Source organism: Megalops cyprinoides, chromosome 6 (assembly GCF_013368585.1).
Source record: "Megalops cyprinoides isolate fMegCyp1 chromosome 6, fMegCyp1.pri, whole genome shotgun sequence".
Taxonomy (NCBI): domain Eukaryota; kingdom Metazoa; phylum Chordata; class Actinopteri; order Elopiformes; family Megalopidae; genus Megalops; species Megalops cyprinoides.
The window spans coordinates 7,885,584-7,906,291 of NC_050588.1; the positions used below are offsets into that span (position 1 = coordinate 7,885,584).

Consider the following 20,708-nt stretch of genomic DNA (forward strand, 5'->3'; position numbering starts at 1 on the left):
GGATGCGTGCGTCGATGTGCATTGGGTGGGTGCGCGAAACCTCTGCACGTTTGATCGCTTATCGCATTTAATTCTGTTAACCTTCTTCAAAGGAGACGGTGTGCGAGAGAGCCGTTTACGTAACGACTTAACATCTCCCAGCCATTAGTTTCCTCCATTTTCTCTCTCCGGCTACAAAGGAACCCCACAAATACACACACCTCCCCATCCCCCCCCCCCCACCGCCCTGCTCATTTGAAACGAAACGAAATGTCATCAGTGAGGAAAATGTTAACTGGGAGGGGGTGAAATTAAAGCTGTCCGGTAATGACCACGCTGCGCCCGTCAGATGCTGGTGCACACGTCCCCGCTGTGATTACCGCACAGGCTGGCATGGCGGAGGGGGTGTCAGGGTACTCTCGTGTTCGGCTCACATTACTAATTACAGGGTTTGTCTTAGAGGCTCCCTTGTTTTTTCTCCCCCCACCCCCACCCCGATCCCATCCTATTGAACCTTTTGAAATGCAATTACAGGAGCCGCACGCACAGCTCCGTCAGCCGCGGATCTTGTTAATATTTATGGAGCGGAGCGGCCGCCGCTGCAGTCTCCTGCATTAGGAGTGACGGTGATGTTTGTCTCCACATGCCCCGCCCACCCACACCCCTGCCGCTCTGAGCGCAGACCAGGTCTCGCAGGTTGTAGGCCTCACGTGCGTTCGGGTGTCTCTCCCCGTGCTCCTGTGCCTGTTCCAATCCGAGTCCTCAGAAAACGCGGAGGTTCACTCGGAAGCCTGATGGGAGTGGAGCGTACAGCTGTACCGCCCCAGGGCGATGTGACGGCTCACAGCCGAGCTGGGAAGGCAAGAGTCCATAAAAAGAAGAGTGTGACCCAGTAGGGCCTGGCTTAGCATCAGAACGCCTTCGTTCCCACATGGAAAAAAAAAAAAAAAACCCAGCCTGAAACCTTCGAGAGCGACCGTTCTGCCATGAATTATTCAGGAACGTCAAGGGTTCAGCTGTTTTATTTCTATGGAATTATTTCACACTGAAAGCCCCCCATCAAATCCCAGAAAGCAGGCGCCGTTGGTTCAGTGAGAACTCCTCCCCGTGGCCCCGCTGATACACTCGCGTTTTATTTAAATGGTGGGTAACGGGCTCTGCTCCGTCTCACGGCCCCTTGGTTTTGCGTCTCCGCTTTGAACTGTTTTTGCACAGGACCAATCACCCCCCCCCGCCCCCACCCTCCACCCCCTCCCCCTGTCACAGTGTTCCAGGCCTGGCTCAGCGCTGGCTGTTGCTAAATCTCATCCGTTGTAAAATTCCAAATGTTTGCTTAATGGGGATTATGATTATTATTCCTGAATGGGGCAGACGGCTTGTGTTGTTTTTTTTCCCTGCTTCTCCTTCAGTGCACTCGAAACTCCATTGAAGGAAGCATTAATGCCGGTCTTTGTAATGACATTAGGTACTTATCCGCGCGTCTAGCGCACAGCGCACAGCAGCTGTTTCCAAGCGGGCAGGCTTCCAGCGGGCGAGCCGGGCCTGCTCTCATCTCCTGACCCGCTGCTGCCGTTTCAGAAGTGCAGCACTGCTCCGAGAGCTACAACGCCTTTCTTAAAAATCTCAGATTGATTGTGCACACAGGCAAAAACATAAGTGAGTATCCTCCCACGGTTCATTTAACACAAGCCCTTGCCGAAATCGCAGGGAAAGGCAGCGAGCAGGATCGGGATCTCAAGTGAACCCCCCTAAAATCGTTGTGTTTTTTTGCCAGTTTGATCATGAACCAAGATTTTAACAGCCTCACTTAAAAGCGCATCTGGCAAGTGCTGCTATGGAAACCGCTCCGGCGATCGGAGGGAATCGGCGCAGGATGGCGGGATTAGACGAGGGAGAGGCAAAACGAGGGACGAGATCGCGATCTGGGGGCGCAGGGTCAAGGGTGAGGTGACATCGGTAACCCGCGATGACGAAAGTTGCAGTTACGGAGGGGAACGTTCCACGGCGGGGGTGGGGGGAGAGGTGGAGCCGGGCTCGGAGAGCGAAGCTAACATTTTCATAACGCTCCCAAAAGCAAGATCAATACAGGCTCCTTGATGCGGGGCTAAATTATTAAACAGAGCCTCTCTGGCTGCGTTTCATTACCCGGGATTTACCTTCCCGTCCTGCCCTTCCGCCCGCAGCAGAAAGAGATTTGTCGGGTAGTTGTGTATCAGGAAAAATGATTTGGGCAGTGCGACCCCGACCCCTCCGCCCCTCCCCCCGGCCCCTGCCCCCCGCCCGCACCCCCCCGCGGGTCTCGGCCCTCTTCTCCGCTCCCTCTCGAAGCGCTCGGCTGCGCTGTGCCAGTGGTTTGTGGCGCGTCTCGAGCAAATTGCCTCCAGTGATGTCTTCACTAGCATCTGAAGCGGCAGCCGCCTCCCTTTCTTCTGCCTGTTTTCCCTTCCTTCCAGGAAAAGATGACATGTTTTCCTTTTCTTTTTTTTTTTTTGGTGAGCTTTAATAGGAAGAGAGATGTGGAGACATGGTCTCCTGTCACAGGCAGGTAAATCCAAATATTGAAGCTGCGAGGACGGCGGAGATGTAACAAAAGCCGCCATTACAGGGGAGATAATCGTTCCGCTCGTGAATGACGCAGATGGGGTTCTCTCTGCCTGGCTGTCCGCTGCCAGTTCCTTTTTAATGGGTTTGTAAAGATGTGCGAGAGAGGACATTTTGCTGCAGAGGTTGCGTGTATACACACAGCCCAGTGTGTGGGTGGCTTTGCCTTTTTTTGGTGGGGTGGGGGGCATTCTTTCCCAACATTGGGCCCTCTGTTTCTCCATGGCAGTCCTCTCCTTAACCACCACATCGTGTCAGTAGTTTTAATGGCAGCGCTGACCTTAAGGAGGGGATTGGAGATGAAGTATTCTCTCTGGTCATCAGAGGCGTATCCCGACCCTCTGTCACTGGCGTCAGTGCGCCACAGCTCCTGAGATCCATTGTGGCAATTTCCAAAGGTCGCCTCCTCAGATAATTCACGGGAGAAAAAGTAGCGGCTATTAGTCGGATTGGTTTAGCTGTAATGACACATCTGTCAGCGACTGCTCAAAACCAGACCCCCCCTCCTCGCCCCCCCCCCAGCTGCCGCAACCCCTTTGGAGTCACGTTGCTTTCATATGATTCGCTATCCATCAATTCTCTCCCTCCCTTTCTCTCCCTCCCTTCCCTTCCTCTTTCTCTCTGTCCCTCCCTCCCTCCCTCTCTGCCTCTCCCTCCCTCCCTCCCTACCTTTCTCCCTCTGTCTCTCTCCCCCTCCTCCCCTCCCTACCTGCTTTATTTCCCTGCGCGTCCGAAATCCGTGTCCGCCCGTTCTCAGGTCTGGGGGGGTTGGTGTTGATTTCCAGGGTGCCTGGAGCATGACATGCCAATAAAAAGCTGCGGATCTCCCAGATTTACAGCGGCGTCTGGTTCACACTTTCAGCGCACAGCCCCCCCCCCCCCACTCCATCAATCTGAACACATGTTGCAAATTAGCTCCCACCGAAACCTTGAAGGTGTAGGCTGGGAGGGGAGGGGGTGGGGGGAGAGAGCGGTTTGACCGCTCGGGGACCGGGACTGAAACAGGTTCAGTTTACAGGTAATGGAGTCTGAGTAGCTTCTTCTTCCGTCTTTGCGTTTCAGGCTGGCAGGGCTATTTTTACATCCCCCTTTACCTTTTGCCTGCAGCGGTTCTCCTGCCGTACCGTTCCGTCGGAGAGTTAACGCGTCTGACAGATGTTTCTCCTCTCTATCTGAGCAGTCTCTCTCTCTCCGCCAGCTTGCCGGCGTGTACATGATTTCCGAGCAGATTGACTGCTCTGCTGTGCCGCCGTGCAGGCTGCAGCGCGTGGAGCTGTAGGCCGGGCCTGTGCGGCCTCCAGCTGGCAGCTGACCTGAATGAATTCAAAGGTCTCGATCGCCGTGGGCTTATCGCTACCCTTGTATGAATAAATAACAGACAGGAAGTAAAGTCACCTGAACTGGTCAAAGGAAGAGTACTGATTACTTGTTGAAATAGCCATAGTGGTAAATTTACGAGTAATAAAATCCAGAACACTGCAAACCCAGATCTACCTGCTGAGAGAATGATGATGATGACTCTGCTGGAACCTCTGTCTGCGCATTACTACCTGTGTAGCTACGCTGGATGAAAGTGTGTTGGGAGATACGGAATCCTTTCATCTGTATCCAGCTCTCCACACAAAACCAGCCGCCACAAAGCCCCCCTCTTGTTCACACACTTCAGAATATCCCTTTCCAACGAACAAAACATTCCCCTCGCTCGGTTTGTTTGAAACAAAGAACGTGTCCCCTGTGTGGTAATTAATGTAAGGGTGTGTTTACACAATCGAATCAATCTATTCATTTTCAATTATCCTTTTGCATGTTTTTTTTTCGCAGTGTTACTGCACAAGTGCACCTTTGTGTTTTCCTCAGGTAGTTCAAAGGCATTTCTTAGCTTCAAAAGAGTGCGTCTCTCGGCGGCGGCGTCGATTTTCCTGTCGTCAGGCTTGAGTGAAACGTTGCCTTTGTTCCGGGAGAGGGGCTGCTACGCGCCCCACGCGGGAACTCGGCGTTCAGTCGGCGGCCATCGACCGATTTTTGAACTGCGCGTCCCTCACCTGTTTTCTGCCTCTGCCGCTTGCAAGTCAGCGTTTTTGCCCTGCAGTCAGACGAAGTGCGGTTTGAGGTCGTAGCGTGAATACTTCGGATGCGTGTCACCCACCCATCCGCTCACCTGTCCCTCCCCCCCCCGGAAAAAACATTAACCACAAGCAGTTATGCTCTGCGCTTTTGTGTGAGGTCTTGTCTTGCCTGGTAAGTTCTCATCAGTTCTCATCAAGTGCTTTGTCTGCCTGTTTTATTTTTTTTTTACATCCTCTCAGTTGACATTAAAATGGTGGGCTGTTTCACAGTGGATGGATTGGTGGGTTTTACAGGGAGCCGAGGACTGGGCCGTGCAGAACGCTCACCCTGGCCTGTTGAACTCGGTATGGTGCCTCGAGATTGCTGTAGTGCTATGTAGTGATTGCTATGTCCTGACCCCACCTTCACTCCCCACCCCCATAGCACTCCTACAGCGCAACGCACTATGAGGAAAACTGCACTCGTAAACAGCCACTGCCCTCCGATGGCTGGGAAGGGCGTCGATCAGGAGGTGGGGCATGTTAACTCAGCCATCACATCAACAGTGATATAAGGAAACGCAATTGCGGGCAGGGGTGTATAAACATCTGCCGAGCCAAGAAGGATCCAGAAACCATGGTGCAGACCTCGCACAGCAGGTTACCACACAGGACGTGCGCGTCGCATGAGTTTCAGAGCACCTCGCAAGGTCTGCGGCCGGCCGCAGGAAGCCGGGGGACGGCATATCAGCTTAGCTTGACTCCAGCCCGCCCGCTTTAATCTGCAGACGCAAAGCAGGCAGCGGACGGCGGAGATAAGTCTCCCTCTCCTCAGATCCCCAGCAGTCAGACCCTCTGCGAGGAATGGAAATGAATGCAGGCAGTGATTAATAGTCCGCAGGCAATTCCTCGGAATGTGACCTGAGGGGTGTCTTTCTGTTACAGGCTGACATGGGTTATTTTTTATTTTTTTTAGGAAGGAAAATATTTTATGGAGCAGACAAACGTGCTGCCACTTTGGAAAATTATCTGAGAGCAGAATTATGGGCAATATGTCAATGTGCCACCCCTTGCCTGATAAGGCTGAGGTCTCATCCTGTAGCTCGTGCGTTTGAAAGAATGTTTGAACGTTTTCTGTGCATAGGCCTTAGGTGTCCTAGAACTTCAAAAAAAAAAAATCAAGTGTTATAATTTGCATATGTATGAACTCTGATTTTACATTTTTTAAAAAGGCAAATTGCATGTTTTTTTTTTCCACTGCTGTCTGGGGTTTTGTATTTGAACCACCTCTCACTTTGATAAGATTGTGACTTGTAGAATATTTAAGATAAAGCCCAAAGTTTGTAAAATTGTCCAAGTATTTCTGTTGGTACACCCAGGGAAAGTACTTAGGTGGCCATTTAAAGTATTTATGATTTGGTGTTCTAAGGTCACTGACAGTTCAGTTTGAAGCACTGATTGATGGTTTGTCCATTCGGTTGATTACACCTACAGGCTGGCTCAGATATGGATGTTTCAGTGATTTAAGATCAGTGTGCAAGAAGGTGGCAGGCTGAGATGTTAAAAGACAGATATAAACTAGAATGCTGATGAGAAGTTGATTTCTGTCCTGTTTCCTATTCTTGAATTGATCACAGATGTGATCATGGTTCTGTCACCAGGGGATGCTTGTTTTTATTGGCATATTGAAATGTTCTAAGAAAAATGCATCAGAATCAAACTAATGGAAGAAGCTTCTGTCAGCAGTGACCTTGCCAATGTAGAAATACTATTAATATGAAGTGTTATTAAAAATGGTTGAGCACTTAACTTCTGGAGGTGCAGTGTGTGAGGAGTGTGGCAGGAAGACTGTCAGAGGTTAATGTAGTAGCATCTGCAGTACGAATAGACCATGCACCCTTTAATCAGCTGGCTGCCAGTTCTTCTCCTGATAATCAAAGCAACTGAACCAGTTTTGTCAAATCGTTTCTCTTATCTGTGTGCATTCAATCTGGTGTCAGCTGGGGTCACAAAACTGCGAGCTTCCTTTTCATCCTGAAGAGCTCAGCTCAGAAACAAAGCAGAGGTTTAAAAAAACAACAACAGTGTCTTATTTCTGCCTTTCCTGCATGACAGAAGGTCAGAGTCTTATCTTAATCCACTTAAAGGCGCAGTCCAGACTCTGTAAACTGCAGCTTCAAGTCCGGTCACTGCCCTTAATTTCATTTTTTACGGAACTGAAAAAAAAAAATAAAAGCTTACATAGGATCCATGCAGGCCTTTGTCTCTGACGGGCAAGATCCAGATGGGCTCTGACCCAGGTTCTATGGACAGGCAATGCCCCCTGATATTTAAAAGGCAGTGTCTCCCTTTGAACAGCAGGGAGACTTGAAAGGAGCCATGCTGTCTGCATCAGGCCTTATTTGGTGAAGTCCTGGAATATTGTAGCCAGCAGTGCAGTTCTTTATGTGTGACGAGTTTGCTTTGTCTGACATTTGAATGTCAAGTGTGAGCAAGGCCGTATATAGTATCTAGGGTTTAATGTTGGTGTGCTAGTGTTTTGGCTTTCTCCCCCCACCCCCTTCCTGTGTGCAGGTAGCAGGTGAGTTGTGCCAGGGCAGAAGTTGTGTGTCGCCCGGCCCCCTGTTTCCCCTCGAGTCCTCGCTACCTGGGCTATGACTCAGAGACGGGCCTGCGTACAGCACTCCAATACAGAGTATCACCAGGTTGCTTATCTTCCTAAAGCCAGACAGAAGATCGATGCTTTCTTTGGGTAGAATATAAGCGTCGGGAGTGTGATGTTGTAGGCAGTGTCTGTACCCCTGCGTTGCATACCCAGTTCAGGTAGCTGGCTTTTCCAGTGTCAGGCCGCATCATAGTGTGAAGATGGCGGTGCCAGCAGGGGGTTTGGGAGATGTGAAAGACGGAAGGGGACTGAGATGGAGGGAGGGTAATGGAAGTGGATTGCGGGCTCCGCTCAGGGACGTGTCCTGTTGTGTATTGTTGTGTGGAAATGAAGTAGTCAAGACACTTCACTCCTCTCGCCCCGCCAGCCTGTCAGTTCGCCGTCTTCGCCAGAGATGACGCTGCTGAGTGCAGTCTGGCCCTCAGAAGCAGCGGAACCATCCGGAAAACATCCTCCGTGGATCCACATTGGGCCAGGGAGTGCCCTGCTTCTCCTTTAGCTCTGTAACCAGGGAATGCAGCGCAGCTGGCCTCAGGGCTGACAGGGTTTGCTTGCTCTTGCCGTCAGCGAAGAGTTAATTTATTAATAACCTCAGATGATGCCGATCATCAGAGATCTCGTAGGCGAACAGTTATTGTTTGTGATGTGGGCTGCTGCTATTCTGGGTGCATCTAGGTCTGGGTGCATTCTGAGTCTTCATTGTGTTATGTCGAACTGTTGTATTGTCACCGTGGGCCTGAGAGAAACGCAATTTCAATCCTCCGTATGTCCTGTGCATATTGGAGAATTGACAATAAAGTTGACTTTGACTTTGACTTGATTTGTGCACGAGCGGTGCCTCACGGCAGCCGGCTGAGCAGGCATGCTAAGATATGTAAAACTTATGATTGTGGTAGTTGCAGTGTAAAAATCACTATCGTGTTAGCAGTATGTAAAAATCGTGAGTGTTTGGCAGTATGTAAAAATCGCAAGCATGTGGCACACAGATCGGCGTGATCAATGATATGGGGGGTCAGGGGGAGGAGGCCGGCACTGGCACAAAGAGGAGGGGTGGTGACTGGGGCGTGTAATCAATATCAATATGCCAGCGGTGTGGAAAATTTACACAGATGTGGGACAGCCCGGCTTCCATCGGAGCAGTGTGTTCAGAGCGAAACCGCTCCGGAGAAGAGCCCTGAGGATCGGCGGACATAAGCACTGTACTCAAACATTAATCAAACTAATGAGCCAGAAACTGAACGGGGAAGGTGAAGGCTGAACTGGCGCGCCCTTCCTGCTCGCCTTCGGCGCTCTCTGCCTCGGGGAAGATGGCCGCCGGTTGGCTGCGTTTGCCCGCTGATGTTGCGGGCGTGGGCTTTCTCTTGTTTGTTTGTCCACATCTGAAACGCGCCGCTCCGAACGCATCGATCGCTAAGAGTGATAGAGCGCCGTACCGGTCTGCCCGCTGAAGTGGCGGGGCGTTCTCCTCACCCCCACGGACGGGAACGCGTGCGGCAAACAGATGCGCTGTTAGATGCGCCCGCAGCATTCAAACACAGGGGCCCGCTGCGCTCAGAATGCAAACGCCGGCCTGGACCCGAGCGAGTCGGAGGCCTTTGATTCCCAGCCCTCTCCTCATTCTGTGTTATTCCGCTCAGGAAGTGGTTTAGACCCCTGCTGCTCGCCAGTCGTTTCCCCCATTACATGGTGCTGTTTTGCTTGTCAAAAAAAATGCTTTGTAACAATAAAATGGGTAATTGCTAGAATTCTTGCTGATGTACTGTGGATTATTTTTATGCTGTCCAGTTGGCCGTGAAAGGGTATGAGGCCATTTTTAATTGCACGTCAGTGAATAGCCGATGGTGCCCAGCGGTGAGCATTGGCTGCACGGGTCTGTAAAGTGAGCAGTGTCGAGCTGGCCCACACACAGAGCAAACTGTGACTTTGGCCGCGGCTCCTTTGTTTTCACGGGTTAGCCGACCCCATTTTTCAACAAATACGATCCGACTTCAGTGGGCCAGGCGCTCCTAGGAATTACTCGATTCTGAACGGTGGGTTTGGGCTTTGGGGTCTGCGGTTAGCTGCAGAAACTATGTAATTTAGCTCCAGGGTGGCCAAGCAGTGTGAAAGCAAACAAGCCACTCACGCCAACGTGGGAGGGCGGCGCAGTGCAGCAGAGCACATAGGTGCGATGTTGTAGCGGGCGCTCCGTGGTGGCTAATGTTTACCCTTCTCATCGCGACTCAAATTCTGCGTTTGAAGCCCCTATAAGTGGCAGCCCATGATGTTCAGCTATGTCCGACTCCGACTCCTCTCACCCAGGGGTATTCTGGGACGGCTCCCTGCTCGGGCGGCGGCCAACATTTCGCAGTGGTGCTCGAGGTGGACCAGCTCTTCTGATATTCCGCTCCTTTGAAAAATGGCAGTGGTGTGCGTGAATTCGGAAGGGGAGGGCGCGAAACAGCACTTAAAACGCGGCGTGCTGGGATTACCTGTGAGATGGATGGAAAAGTGGCTGAACCAGACCCAGACCCCGCCCACGTCCCCAATCTCCTCACTCCGCCAAACCCAAACCCGAAATCTCCCAAGCACCACAGGTGCCTTCCCCCCAATCCATCACATCCGCAGGCACGTAGCTCATAGGTAACCCCACACACCATGCACGTCCTCCCCCCTTCTTTTGCTAGCACACTGTGTTCACTGGCTCTCTGCAGACATGCAGCGTTGTCCTTTGGCCACCTTGTTCTGTACTCTGTGGGGCTGCGCTGGATGTGTAGGTGGGAGAGCCCCGGCGCAGCCGGGAGTGAACGGAGAGAGGTGATCCTCCTCTCCACACTTTCAGAGCATTATTCCAGCGGCGGGTGGATTTGCATGGCGGCCTCCCCCCTCGGCGGGGGATAATGAGGCTCCCGCGGCGGCTCTCCTCTGGGGGCCCCACTGAGGTCAGTCTCATTCGTCCTGCTTTGGCGAGGAGTGTTTGGTAATGGGCCGAGAGCAAGTGGGGGGAGAGGTGACTCTCCAGTTAAACGCTATGCACGGGGGAGCAGGGGCCAAACACGGCGTGCTCAGGTGTACTTCAGCTCTCTGCCTGTCCCTGCCCAGGGAGTCGTCCTTTCTGTGCGTGCGTGCGTGCGTGCGTGCGTGTGTGCATGTCTGTCTATATCTCACTCCCTCTCTCTGTTTCTGTCTATGCGTGCATGTTTCTGTGTGTCTGTCTGCCTGTGCGTATTTATTTGTGTATGTGTCTCTGTCTCTGTGTGTGTGTGTGTGTGTGTGTATTTCTGCACAATGGAGTCTCCCTCCTCCCCCACAGTCTGAATGTGTCTGAAATTAAACCGGTCCTGTAGATTTCATGCTTTCTCTTTCCCTGTCTCTCTCTCTCTCTGTGTATCCTGTTCTGGCCGTGTGGGGGAGGGCAGGAGGCTCTTGATATCCAGGAGAGGATCTCAGAATGTAGCTGCAGTTATTGGCTGTCTAGACACACTGGGAGTGATCAGGATGGAGCAGGCTGTAATTGTATAACCCCTGCTCGTAGTCAGCGCAGTATTATTTCAGCTGCTCTGTACACAATGTTGGCCGCGCAGGGGGCAAGACGGAAAGCAACATCCTGTGTGTGTGTCTGTGTCTGTGTGTGTCTGTGTGCGTGTGCGCGTGTGTGTGTGTGTGTGTGAGTGTGTGTGTGTGTGGCTGAGTGCTCGCATGTACAGTATGTCTGTGTACTGCTGCTGCTGCTTGTACAGCACAGTGAAGGAGCTTCTAGATAAGTGTATGCGCGGTGTGTTGGTGATCCTCGGTGATGCAGGGACCCCTGGTGTCTGTGCATGCCGGCCAGCCCCCTTATAGATCAGCCATTTACCGTATCACAGGGGCAAGGTCACCTTGAGAGACGGGGGGAGATTGGGATCTATAAATTGTGTAGATTGTATGGCGCGGGGTCTATACCGCAGGCAGGGTCATGTAGTGTGGAATGCCGCAATTGGCTGCGTGTCAGTTTGAAACCGCCTCCGTTCAGTCTTGTTTCTTCCATTTTTGAATTTTTTTTTTTGTTTTGTTTTGGAGGTGGGGGTGTGGAGTCATTCCCATGAGCTGTGTCATTCCTCCTGTTCAGACACCAATGCAGAGCATGCCAAACAGCTGTTGTTTCAGCCCCCCCCCCACTGAGCCAATAAGATATCTTGTTAACATCAGCCAATCAGCCAGGGAGGAGAAGTGTCTGGCATGCCTCCAAACACCAGGACGACAAAAGGTCACGTCACCCAACCCTCATCCTGGCGTTTCAGGCCCCCCCCCCCCCCTCAGCCTGGTGCAGTGTGGCCAGCCGGATGTCGTGGGGGGGTCTCAGGGTGGGGCAGCGTCTGATTCCTGCTCCCAGCTCACACTCGGGGCTGATCGATTAGCCGGTGGCTTAACCAAGACTTCTCATTTCTCATTTCCTGCCTTCCATTACACTGCTCAATCAAGCCCACCCACCCCCCCCACTCCCCACCTGTCTCTCCTCTCCTCAGCTCCTTCCTTCTGTGCACTGTTCTCTCTCTCTCTCCTCCCTATCCTCTCCTCTCCTCTCCAGTGTTTCCTTTCTCACTCTCTCCTCCCTCCTTCAGTCCGCCTCTGTTTCTAGCTCTTTCCCTGCTAAGACGATTCTCTCGTCAGCTGTGCGCTGATGAGAAAAGACACTCTGTCCTCTGCGGTGCGGTTTGGCAAAACAAACTCCGAGATGAAGACTCGGCGCACAGAGTTCAAACGCAGTTAGAGCCCAGCTCGACTTTATTACGCCTCTCAGGAATAACAAAGGCGGGTATATGTATGCGCGTCAGACTTCCTTTTGACTTCTGAATCCTCCAACGGTGGCAGGGTGAGTGTTTTGGAATGAACGTGCGCGCGGGCGAGCAGAGAGGTGCAGCCGGCGGTCCGCGTCTCTCTCCGCCTCGGGCCTCTTCCCAGGAATCCAATACTCATTTTCTCCCGCAGTCGCGGGGCCCAGGCGGCCATCGACTCGCCGGCCGCTCTCAGGATCAATTAGCCGAAGCCGCGCTCTGCTGAGAGACCGGGCCTCTTAACGACTCTCCCAGCGTTCGGGGATCGTCTGTCACGCTCCCGCCCGCCGCTTCCCCTGCCGCGGCTTTTCTCCCGCCTTCCTGCAACCCTAGCCCTGTTGCAGTGTAGCGCACTTCCTGTTCACCTCTCCCTCGCATCCCGCGCAGTGAAGTTAGAATTGCATGGGAGACTGGTCGCGAAGGCGTGTAACTGGTTTTTCCCTGCAGTGTCGGTTCTTACGCCCATGGACTGGAGAGAGTCACTTCCATGCAGATTGTTGCAGTGTTGCATCTCATTTTGTAGTGAGCATGCTGGGCTCAAATGAAAACTGGAACACCTCTAACAAAATGGCGGTTTCTTTCCCACACTGCTCTACTGACCTTCACAGGGACTAACGATATATTATTAAAGATAGATACCTGTATATAATTGTTAGAGAGCCAAACTTGTTTTTGTCTGTTGCGGTTGTGTCTTGATAACCGCATCCTTTGGGAGGTGGTTATATGTATGTGATGTTACAATGTGGATGTAAAAATACTGCCACTCCTGGACCCAGCTTTTCCGCTTGACAAAAACCAAGATGGCCGAAATGTTTTGTTAGGCCCAGTAAAACTATTGCATAAGGGAGACGTATCAGCCTGAAGGTCCTGCATCTTCATTTTATGACCTCACATTTAGCACGCTGGCTTTGCCACCAGCCGGTTGTGAAGTTTGCCATAGGCTGGAGTCCTGGGCATGTCGGTGCCGTTGCAGCTTCCAGCCAGGTGCTTAAGCTGAAGTGCTTCAGTAAATATCCAGCTGTGCAAACGGATCGCGTGCTGGCTAAGCTCTGTAAGCCAGTCGAGGTAAGGGGCAGCTGTCAAGTGAACAAAAACTGTCCATAGTTATTCGGCCAAACTGGAGCAAAGGGGCATCTGGATTAGTGACTGGCCTTCTGGAAGCGCCTCAGGAAGATGGCCTCTGATCCGAGGAGTAACTCTTTTACCGACTCCCAAGAATGACTCCTGCCGCTGGCCACTAGGAGGGACAGCGGCTTCAGAGCAGCGTCGCGTGGAAACAGGGCCTGTCTGTAAACCCTTTTTAAGTGGCTAACGCCCGTCAAACCCAGCGCAGAGCTGAGCTGACAGACGGGACGGCCGTCTTCAAAGGGAGACGAGGTTTGATGTCTGAATAGTGCGGGCAGTAAGAGGAATACGCAGCACCAAACAGCAGAGAGGTCCTGACAGCACAGCACTGCAGCTGTGGCTACACCCCCCCCGTTCCCCCTCATTTGTTGTTCCTGATGAGGGAAGAAACAGGAATGTGTGCAGGGGATTCTACAGTGGGGAAGGAAGGTGTAATTAACACTTGTTTACTGTTATTAGGTGGGCCCTGTCACAAGGCTGGCAAGAGATGATGAGCCTTTGATTCTTTTTTTGCCCCCGAAATGATGGCATTCTCAGCAAAGACCCAGTATGCATAAAGTAAGCATGGTATGTTCATGCCCCGTGCGTTCCGGTCTTAGCACCTCCCCTTTGTGTTTCCACGCTTTTTGTTTTGAAACACGGAGGCGGATTCATGGAAGAGATTAATACTTCTTGTACTGAGTAATTCCCGTACTAAGCCGTGTGCTAAGGTGCGCTGTAGAGCTGGCTTTGCTGTGATGTTTTGCCGCGCTCTGGATCAGGAACGAGCCCGGGGACCCCGTGTCTCTGACCCCCGCCTGCGCCCCGTCATCATCCTCTGCGCCGCGGTTTGCCAGGCCCCAGATGGAAATGCTTACACTCTGGAGTGCTTACACGCAGGAGTGTTGGCCTGGCAGGGCGCTTGGTTACTGCCTTTTATCTGAGGTGGAGAGCAGGGCAGAGCAGAAACGCCGTGCACAGCAGATCGATCATCTCGCAAGTTCTGCTGGCATTCAGTCTCTTCCCCCTGACTGGTCTCCACTGTGTTGAGGTGATTATCGTCCATAGTCATCATCATTACCTGCGGGCAGCTGCTTCCTTTTTGCCGTTTTATGTTTTCAATCATGCAGTGGCAAGTGGCTTTGACGTACACTTCCGTAAGTGCCTTCCAAAATGGCGCGAGCAGCTAGCTCCAGCGGGAGCAGGCGTGTATGTGTGCAGCTTATTCCATACATGGCCAGAGAGGCTTTGGCTGCAGTTAATTACGCCATACCAGCGCCGCTCCTGTCCTTTGTCAAGGTCGACGGCCAGCTTCCCATCGGGCCCTAATGACGTGAGCCTTTTCCTCGAGAGCAAGGTGGCAAGCGCAGGGGGCGGGCGAACGCCCCGGCAAATAAGAGCTGTTAGGAACAGGGTAAGGGAGAGCGAGGGAGAAGCACGGCCGAAACGTTTGAAATTAAGCAGGGGTTTCCTGTTAACGCGCAGCAGAGAGCTGGGGAGGGCAGAGCAGGCCTCTGCTTAACGTCCACTCGCAGTTCGTCCTGAGGAGCCGGGCTGGCGGCCGGAAGCGGCAGCACAGCGGCAGCAGAAATGCCCGGCTGCAGTCGGTTGAGCTCTAGGTCAGAACGCAAAAAAAAGAGCACAGCTGGCATTTTGTGGTGGACTCGCACAGCCATTTGACTGACGGCAGGACGGACGCTTTCTGCGGGACACGTCTGGGAAGCACACTGGCCGCAGTGTAAGCAGCCAGGCCTATACACAGATACGTTTATGAGCGCAGACATTTCAAACCCACCGTGGGACTCGGGGAACGGCGCGGTAGGAGCCTGCGAACAGGCTGGGTTTTTTGTGATGTATGAAAGCGCGAGTGTGTGGGACGCACCTCTCCGCCGCCCGTCCCGGTCCCACTCCCCGCTTACCCCCCCACCCCCCATCCCGCCCGGCGCAGCAGCCCAGCCTTACCTCATAAAGAGCGAATTCTCCACTGATGTGAATAAGCCATCCCAGGCCTCTAACATCCCCCAAAATCTCCACGCCCCTCTGTTTGGGTGTTCTGTGCCACATTCATGGCCCGGCCCTGACCAGGCACACACTTCGGCTGGACACTGAAACATTTCACCCACCTGAGCTGTGTGGAATGTATTGATTTCTTATCCTTCGCTTGATCTCGGTAGCCTCGCAGCATATAAATGAAAGGACTGTGACAGTCTGTTTTTTTCCTCCAGGACTTTCAGCATTGGGATGTGTTGTGTTAGTCTTGGAACTATATATTTGACACTACCACTTGTGGGTACATGGGGCTCCACAGCACCCTTAGTTATGGGGATGTGCATTCACAATCAGTGTGGCAATCAGAGACTAAGGGTGGAGATGGTGAACGCTGGATCTTCCAGTATGCAGAGTGTCTTCCCCCTGCCTCTTCTGTCTGCAAGCCACCAGTGCCAAAATGTTGATATTGTGCATGGCTAAACCATGGCTCTGCCCATTCCGCCCCGCCTCCTCCCATCCACACCCCACCCTCAATGAATGGGGTTAGTCACGGATATTCTGCATGAAGTGGCAGGATCAGTTTGGATTAAGTATGTTTTTCCAAAATTAATATTTTATTTAATTTATCCCCCTCCCTCCAAAAAGCGAATTTTGATTTTTGGCTCTCGCCCAGCGTAGATGCAGAGAAGGGCCCTAGAGGAAAAGGGGAGGGGTGTGAGGGTTGGGGGGGGGGAGAAGCCTGCAGGACAGAGAGAAATGGCTGCCGCTCTAAATGCAGTTTGGAACGCCGCTAATCAATTCAGCATTGTCATTCTAATGGGCTGCTGCCTCCTCTCTCCTTCCCCTCTGCTTAAGAGTACTTATCTCCATAATTTGATTCTGTGCAGTGATCTGGTCCGTGCAGCATGCAAACATAATTAGGGTTTAATAATGAAACAGTCATTTCCAGTGGCTGGACTCTGTAAAAGAAAAGGTCAGGGGTTTCAGATTGATTTAGCTTTATGCTTTTTAAAAAATGTTTTTTTTTTTTTTTGGGGGGGGGGGGTGGTGGTTGGGGATCGGGGGCGTGTGTGTGTGTGGGGGGGGGGGGTTTGGTTTGCCGCCTCTCACGGGCGTGCATGTTAACAGAAGCCCGCTGTAGTGCGGTGCAGCGAGGCTTTTCTCGAGCACGTTCTCTGAAACGCTCTACAGTGTAGTACAGTGTTAATTGTTGAACTGCCATTAATTCCCCTCACAGAAGCGCGCACCGGAGAGCAGCGGTTTATCCGTGGAATTATAAAGGAGCCGAGGGGGGCGGGGGGAGGGGGGGCTCGCCGGGCTCGAGTTGACATAATGGAACTGGCAATCCTGCTGTCGGAGGACAAGTGGCTCCCTGTCACCGCCGCGTTTAAGCATGCAGAAAGCGCCAGAAATATCATCTCTCAAATCTGAAAGTCAGGTGTAATTAGTATACCCGACAGAGGGCTGCAGATGGTGATTATGAGATCACTGTGTGTGCACATGGGTGTGCGTGTGTGTCTCACACAGGGATTATAGACTGTGGCAGCTCATGTTTGACCAGTGGGTGTCGTAACCTACCAACCTAACATTTTTTTTTTTTTTTTGTCTGAAGAGACGTTCATCACATAATGCAATTGATTCAGCAGCCTGCACCCCCCTTCCACCCCCACCCTCTGAGACTTAAGGAGTCCAGACAATCACTGTTTTGTGTAAACGTCCACTTAGTGATTTTTGAATGCGTGATGCGTCATTGGCTGGTCTGGGATCAGCGTTTGATGGCGAGGCAGAGGGTGGACGGGGCAGAGCAGCTGACCTGGGCTCACAGCTCCAAGGCCATGAGATCCCATTTTCCCTCTTTAGCTGAACAGGAGTTTGGGTGCCACAAAGCTGAGGGTGACATAATAAAACTTAAGTGCCTATATTGTGGGGAGGTGTCTTTGAATCGTTCAACAATGGCTCTCTCCTTCTGAGAATGGCACAATACTCAAAGCTGGTATTGTGATGCCCGAGAGAGCCCTCGGCTTCTAGAATCCTTCCCGAAAAGAAAAACGCTACTTTCTCTCCCTCCTTTTTTTTCCAGCTTCCCTCTTGGCACAGTGACACAGTCGGCTTTGCATGGAGGGTTGTAATCCACAGTCATTTTAAAGACTGCTGTGATTCCTGGCTGCGGAACAAGGGCTCCGTAGCCCTCCTCTGCCGAGCTGTGGTTTCTTTAATGCTCTTTTAAACTCTCTGAATGGTCAGCTGGGTTTGTGTGGAAGGCTAATAAATATTTCATGTCAGTTCATGAAAACACCTTTTCCCTGCTCTTCTCTCTTCCCCCCCCCCCCCCCCCCCCCCCCCGTTTGGTCTTTTTTCATGGTTTTTTTTTTGCCTCTGAAACGCATCCTTGACTCAGTGCTGCCACTCGCTGGTCATTCCCAGAAATCACAAGCATTCTGTAGATACGCAGTCCCTCAGAGGGCCAGTGGGTGGCGGTGTTGAAAGTAACAAACCAAAGACAAGCAAGCTTGGGTTTATGGGTACAGTGTGTTACCAATTTAAACAGTCAGTTTAAATGTCTCCCCATATCTTCTGTTGTGGGAGATGGTGGAAATGTGAAGGGTCTCTGAAGTGTGTCTTAATATGGCTTCTTTATGAATTTCCCTGCAATAGAAACGCATGGGGGAACTTTATGGTAGTTATTTCATTAAAACATGAACAGCTCTCAATCCCTTTTTAATTGACACGCTCGCACAGTGTGCTTTGGCAGGGGGAGAGGGTGTCATAAACTAACAAACCAGCACGGGGCTTTGTTTGCCAAGAAGCCAATTTGCAGCGCTGTTAAGAGACAAATGTCTGTTTATTTTATTAGATGTTTTGTCCCTCCTCCCCCCTTTCTTTCCCAGAGTAAACGGGACCATCTGTTGATGAACGTGAAATGGTACTACCGCCAGTCCGAGGTCCCGGACTCCGTTTACCAGCACCTGGTGCAGGACCGTAACAACGAAAACGGTGAGACCCGACGCACACAAAGCCGCAACGTGATTGGATAAGCAGGGTGGGGACAGTCAACCGCGCACGGGACCTTTGACTTGTGTGAAAGAGAGACGCTAAGCTCTCCGTCAGAACACCACTGCTGTGTTCCTCGGTTGAAGCGTCCATTAACGCTTCCGATGAGAGGCAAGAAACAGCGGAGTGCAAATAGCAGGTTCCATAAGAGGCCCCTGGAGCACATGCTCTCTCCGGTTATCAGAGCACACGTCAGACCGTGCTGGAACACCTCGTCCCCTTCTGTGTGAGCCCGGCAGTACATGCTGTGCGATTATTCCTTTTTTTAAACCTTCAGGAGGAAAGGGCTCCTACTGTGGCCGAGATTCACACACGATGTGCCATTGCTCTGTACAGACAGGCGGTTCGCTCTCTTCGGTTTGTAACCTCTGTGAAAGGGGAGGTAGGGTGGGGGACACAGTGAGGCAGTAGGTGCTGGGCAAACACAGGATGGAGCAGCAAGCTGACTGGTCTGCATTTTGGAGGGTAAACCCCTTTTTGGTGTTTCAGATGTACCTGTTTGAAAGGAAACTGCACCAGTAGTTATCACGCAAGTTTAGGGTTTCGGTTTGTCTTTTCCCCTGCAAGGTTTATTATAAGATTTTCCCCACTGATCACGCACAGACATGATATTTATACATAGACATATGTATATCTTAATATTCATAGATTCTATAAGTACACATGTTTTAATTACAAAGGGTAAGAGCACATCTCTTCTGGACTTTTTCATCTCTGTGTGAACTGCAGACACTGTGTAACAGTGAGTGGCTGGTGCATGTTTAATTTGGGATGGGTCCCAGCTCTGACACAGTCTCGCTTGTTGTCCCGTCCCCCCCTCCCAGACTCTGGCCGGGAGCTGGTCATCACCGACCCAGTGGTCAAGAGCCGGGAACTCTTCATCTCCGACTACGTGGACACGTACCACGCGGCAGCTCTCAGGTAACGCACACGCTGACCCCCGGAGCCCCAGGGCCACCCTCGCGGCCGTCAGCACCTCGCTCTGTCTCCGTATGGGGGGGTCATTCAGAGAAGGGGGCCACTGCAGTACAAGCCCCAGATAGGGAGTTACCTGTTGAAAGAGACACCCTCTCCTGTTCACAGCTGTAATCCCCTCACTTTACAGTTTTCAATATTCATGTAACTTTTTGTCTTTCCTCTCTGTCCTTCCATCTATCCTTAGGTTTCATTTCATATGAACTTTTGTATTTGTTTCTAATCTCAACATAATGTTGTCTTTGCTCACAGAATGTCAGAAATACTTTTCTTGGTTCTTGTGTTTGTTTTTCATGAGGTGCTTTCATAATATATATTTCATGTGTACAGAAGAAATTCCCCTGAAGGCAGGAGTGTTTCACATTAAAGGTTTTGAGTCATTTAATAAAAAAAGGTTTGAACATAGAAGCGGTGACAGAACCAGTGTTCAGTGTTAAGCAAACAACGATGTTGCATACCTCGGTGTGTGTTATAAAAAACCCCCGCTTCTGGCCATGGTTAACTGCATTAAAAAAACAAGGCCGGCATGGTTATTGTCTGAGCTGGAAACCAGATAGTTCCTTTCTGTGACAGCCTCTTCTCCCTCCTGCCATTCTCTACCCCCCCCCACTTAATGAAAACCATCTGGACGCGTCATGGCTGTCTTCAGACACTTCACCGAGCCACTGATTTCAGGGCAAATTAGCTGCAGCTTCTGCTGCACAGAGAGTGCTTTGATTGGGCTTATTGCAGGAGGCTTTAGACAAACGCCCTAAATTCCGGCGGTGTGGTGTAATCCCTGGCCCCCCAAACCACTCCCTGCTTTCATCTGGTGAGGAAGGTGGTGCTTGTCCGCGGGGTGGGGGGGCTGAATGGAGGAACGGCTGTCCCCTGTGATGGCTGGTGTGATGGAGGTAGATGTTAATGTGGGCTGGTAAATTGTATCAAGATGCGGACTGCGGTTGTGTCCGTCATGTGGCTTGTCGCTCTGCGCAGCATTCAAAAATGCCCCTGATTTCCGTCAAGGTCCACAATCTGTAAATACTCGCTCTGAGGAGGAGGAGAAGGAGGGATTTGTGTGATGGGGGGATGAGTATCAATCTTAAAGTCCATCCCACATGCAGGATTCCTTGAGTGCTGGACCTCCACCAAGGGAGTGGTCCAGACTGTTAGACCAAGTGGCCAGGACCTGAAAAGCATAGCGGTCCAGACCAGTCTCTCAACCCCCTCACAAAGATGGTCAGGAACTCAGTAGGGCTTTGTCCTTCTACAAACCAATCAAAACCCATCAAAATCACTCATGTGTTTGGTATGGGATGGTCATCCCGAACCCACTACAAGCTAAATTTCCTCATGAGCACAATGGATTTCTCCATGATCATTTTCTCCATAAATTTTTTTCTCCTCCCCGCATTTCAGAGGGAAGTGCAACATCGCTCACTTCTCCGACATCTTCGCTGCCAGGGAGTTCAAGGCCCGCATCGACTCCTTCTTCTACATCCTGGGGTACAACCCAGAGACCAGGTG

At 51.6% G+C, this 20,708-nt stretch overlaps 1 protein-coding gene across 5 annotated transcripts in view; it reads left to right on the forward strand.

Moving 5' to 3' along the window:
• The window catches only part of LOC118778720 (arginine-glutamic acid dipeptide repeats protein-like), a 173,814-nt gene that overhangs the window by 96,642 nt on the left and 56,464 nt on the right, over positions 1-20,708 (forward strand). For all 5 annotated transcript variants that reach the window (XM_036530365.1, XM_036530364.1, XM_036530366.1 and 2 more), the window contains exons 4-6: positions 18,065-18,170; positions 19,052-19,148; positions 20,601-20,705. In XM_036530365.1, the coding sequence (XP_036386258.1) occupies positions 18,065-18,170; positions 19,052-19,148; positions 20,601-20,705 (308 nt within the window). The remainder of the gene's footprint in view (positions 1-18,064; positions 18,171-19,051; positions 19,149-20,600; positions 20,706-20,708) is intronic.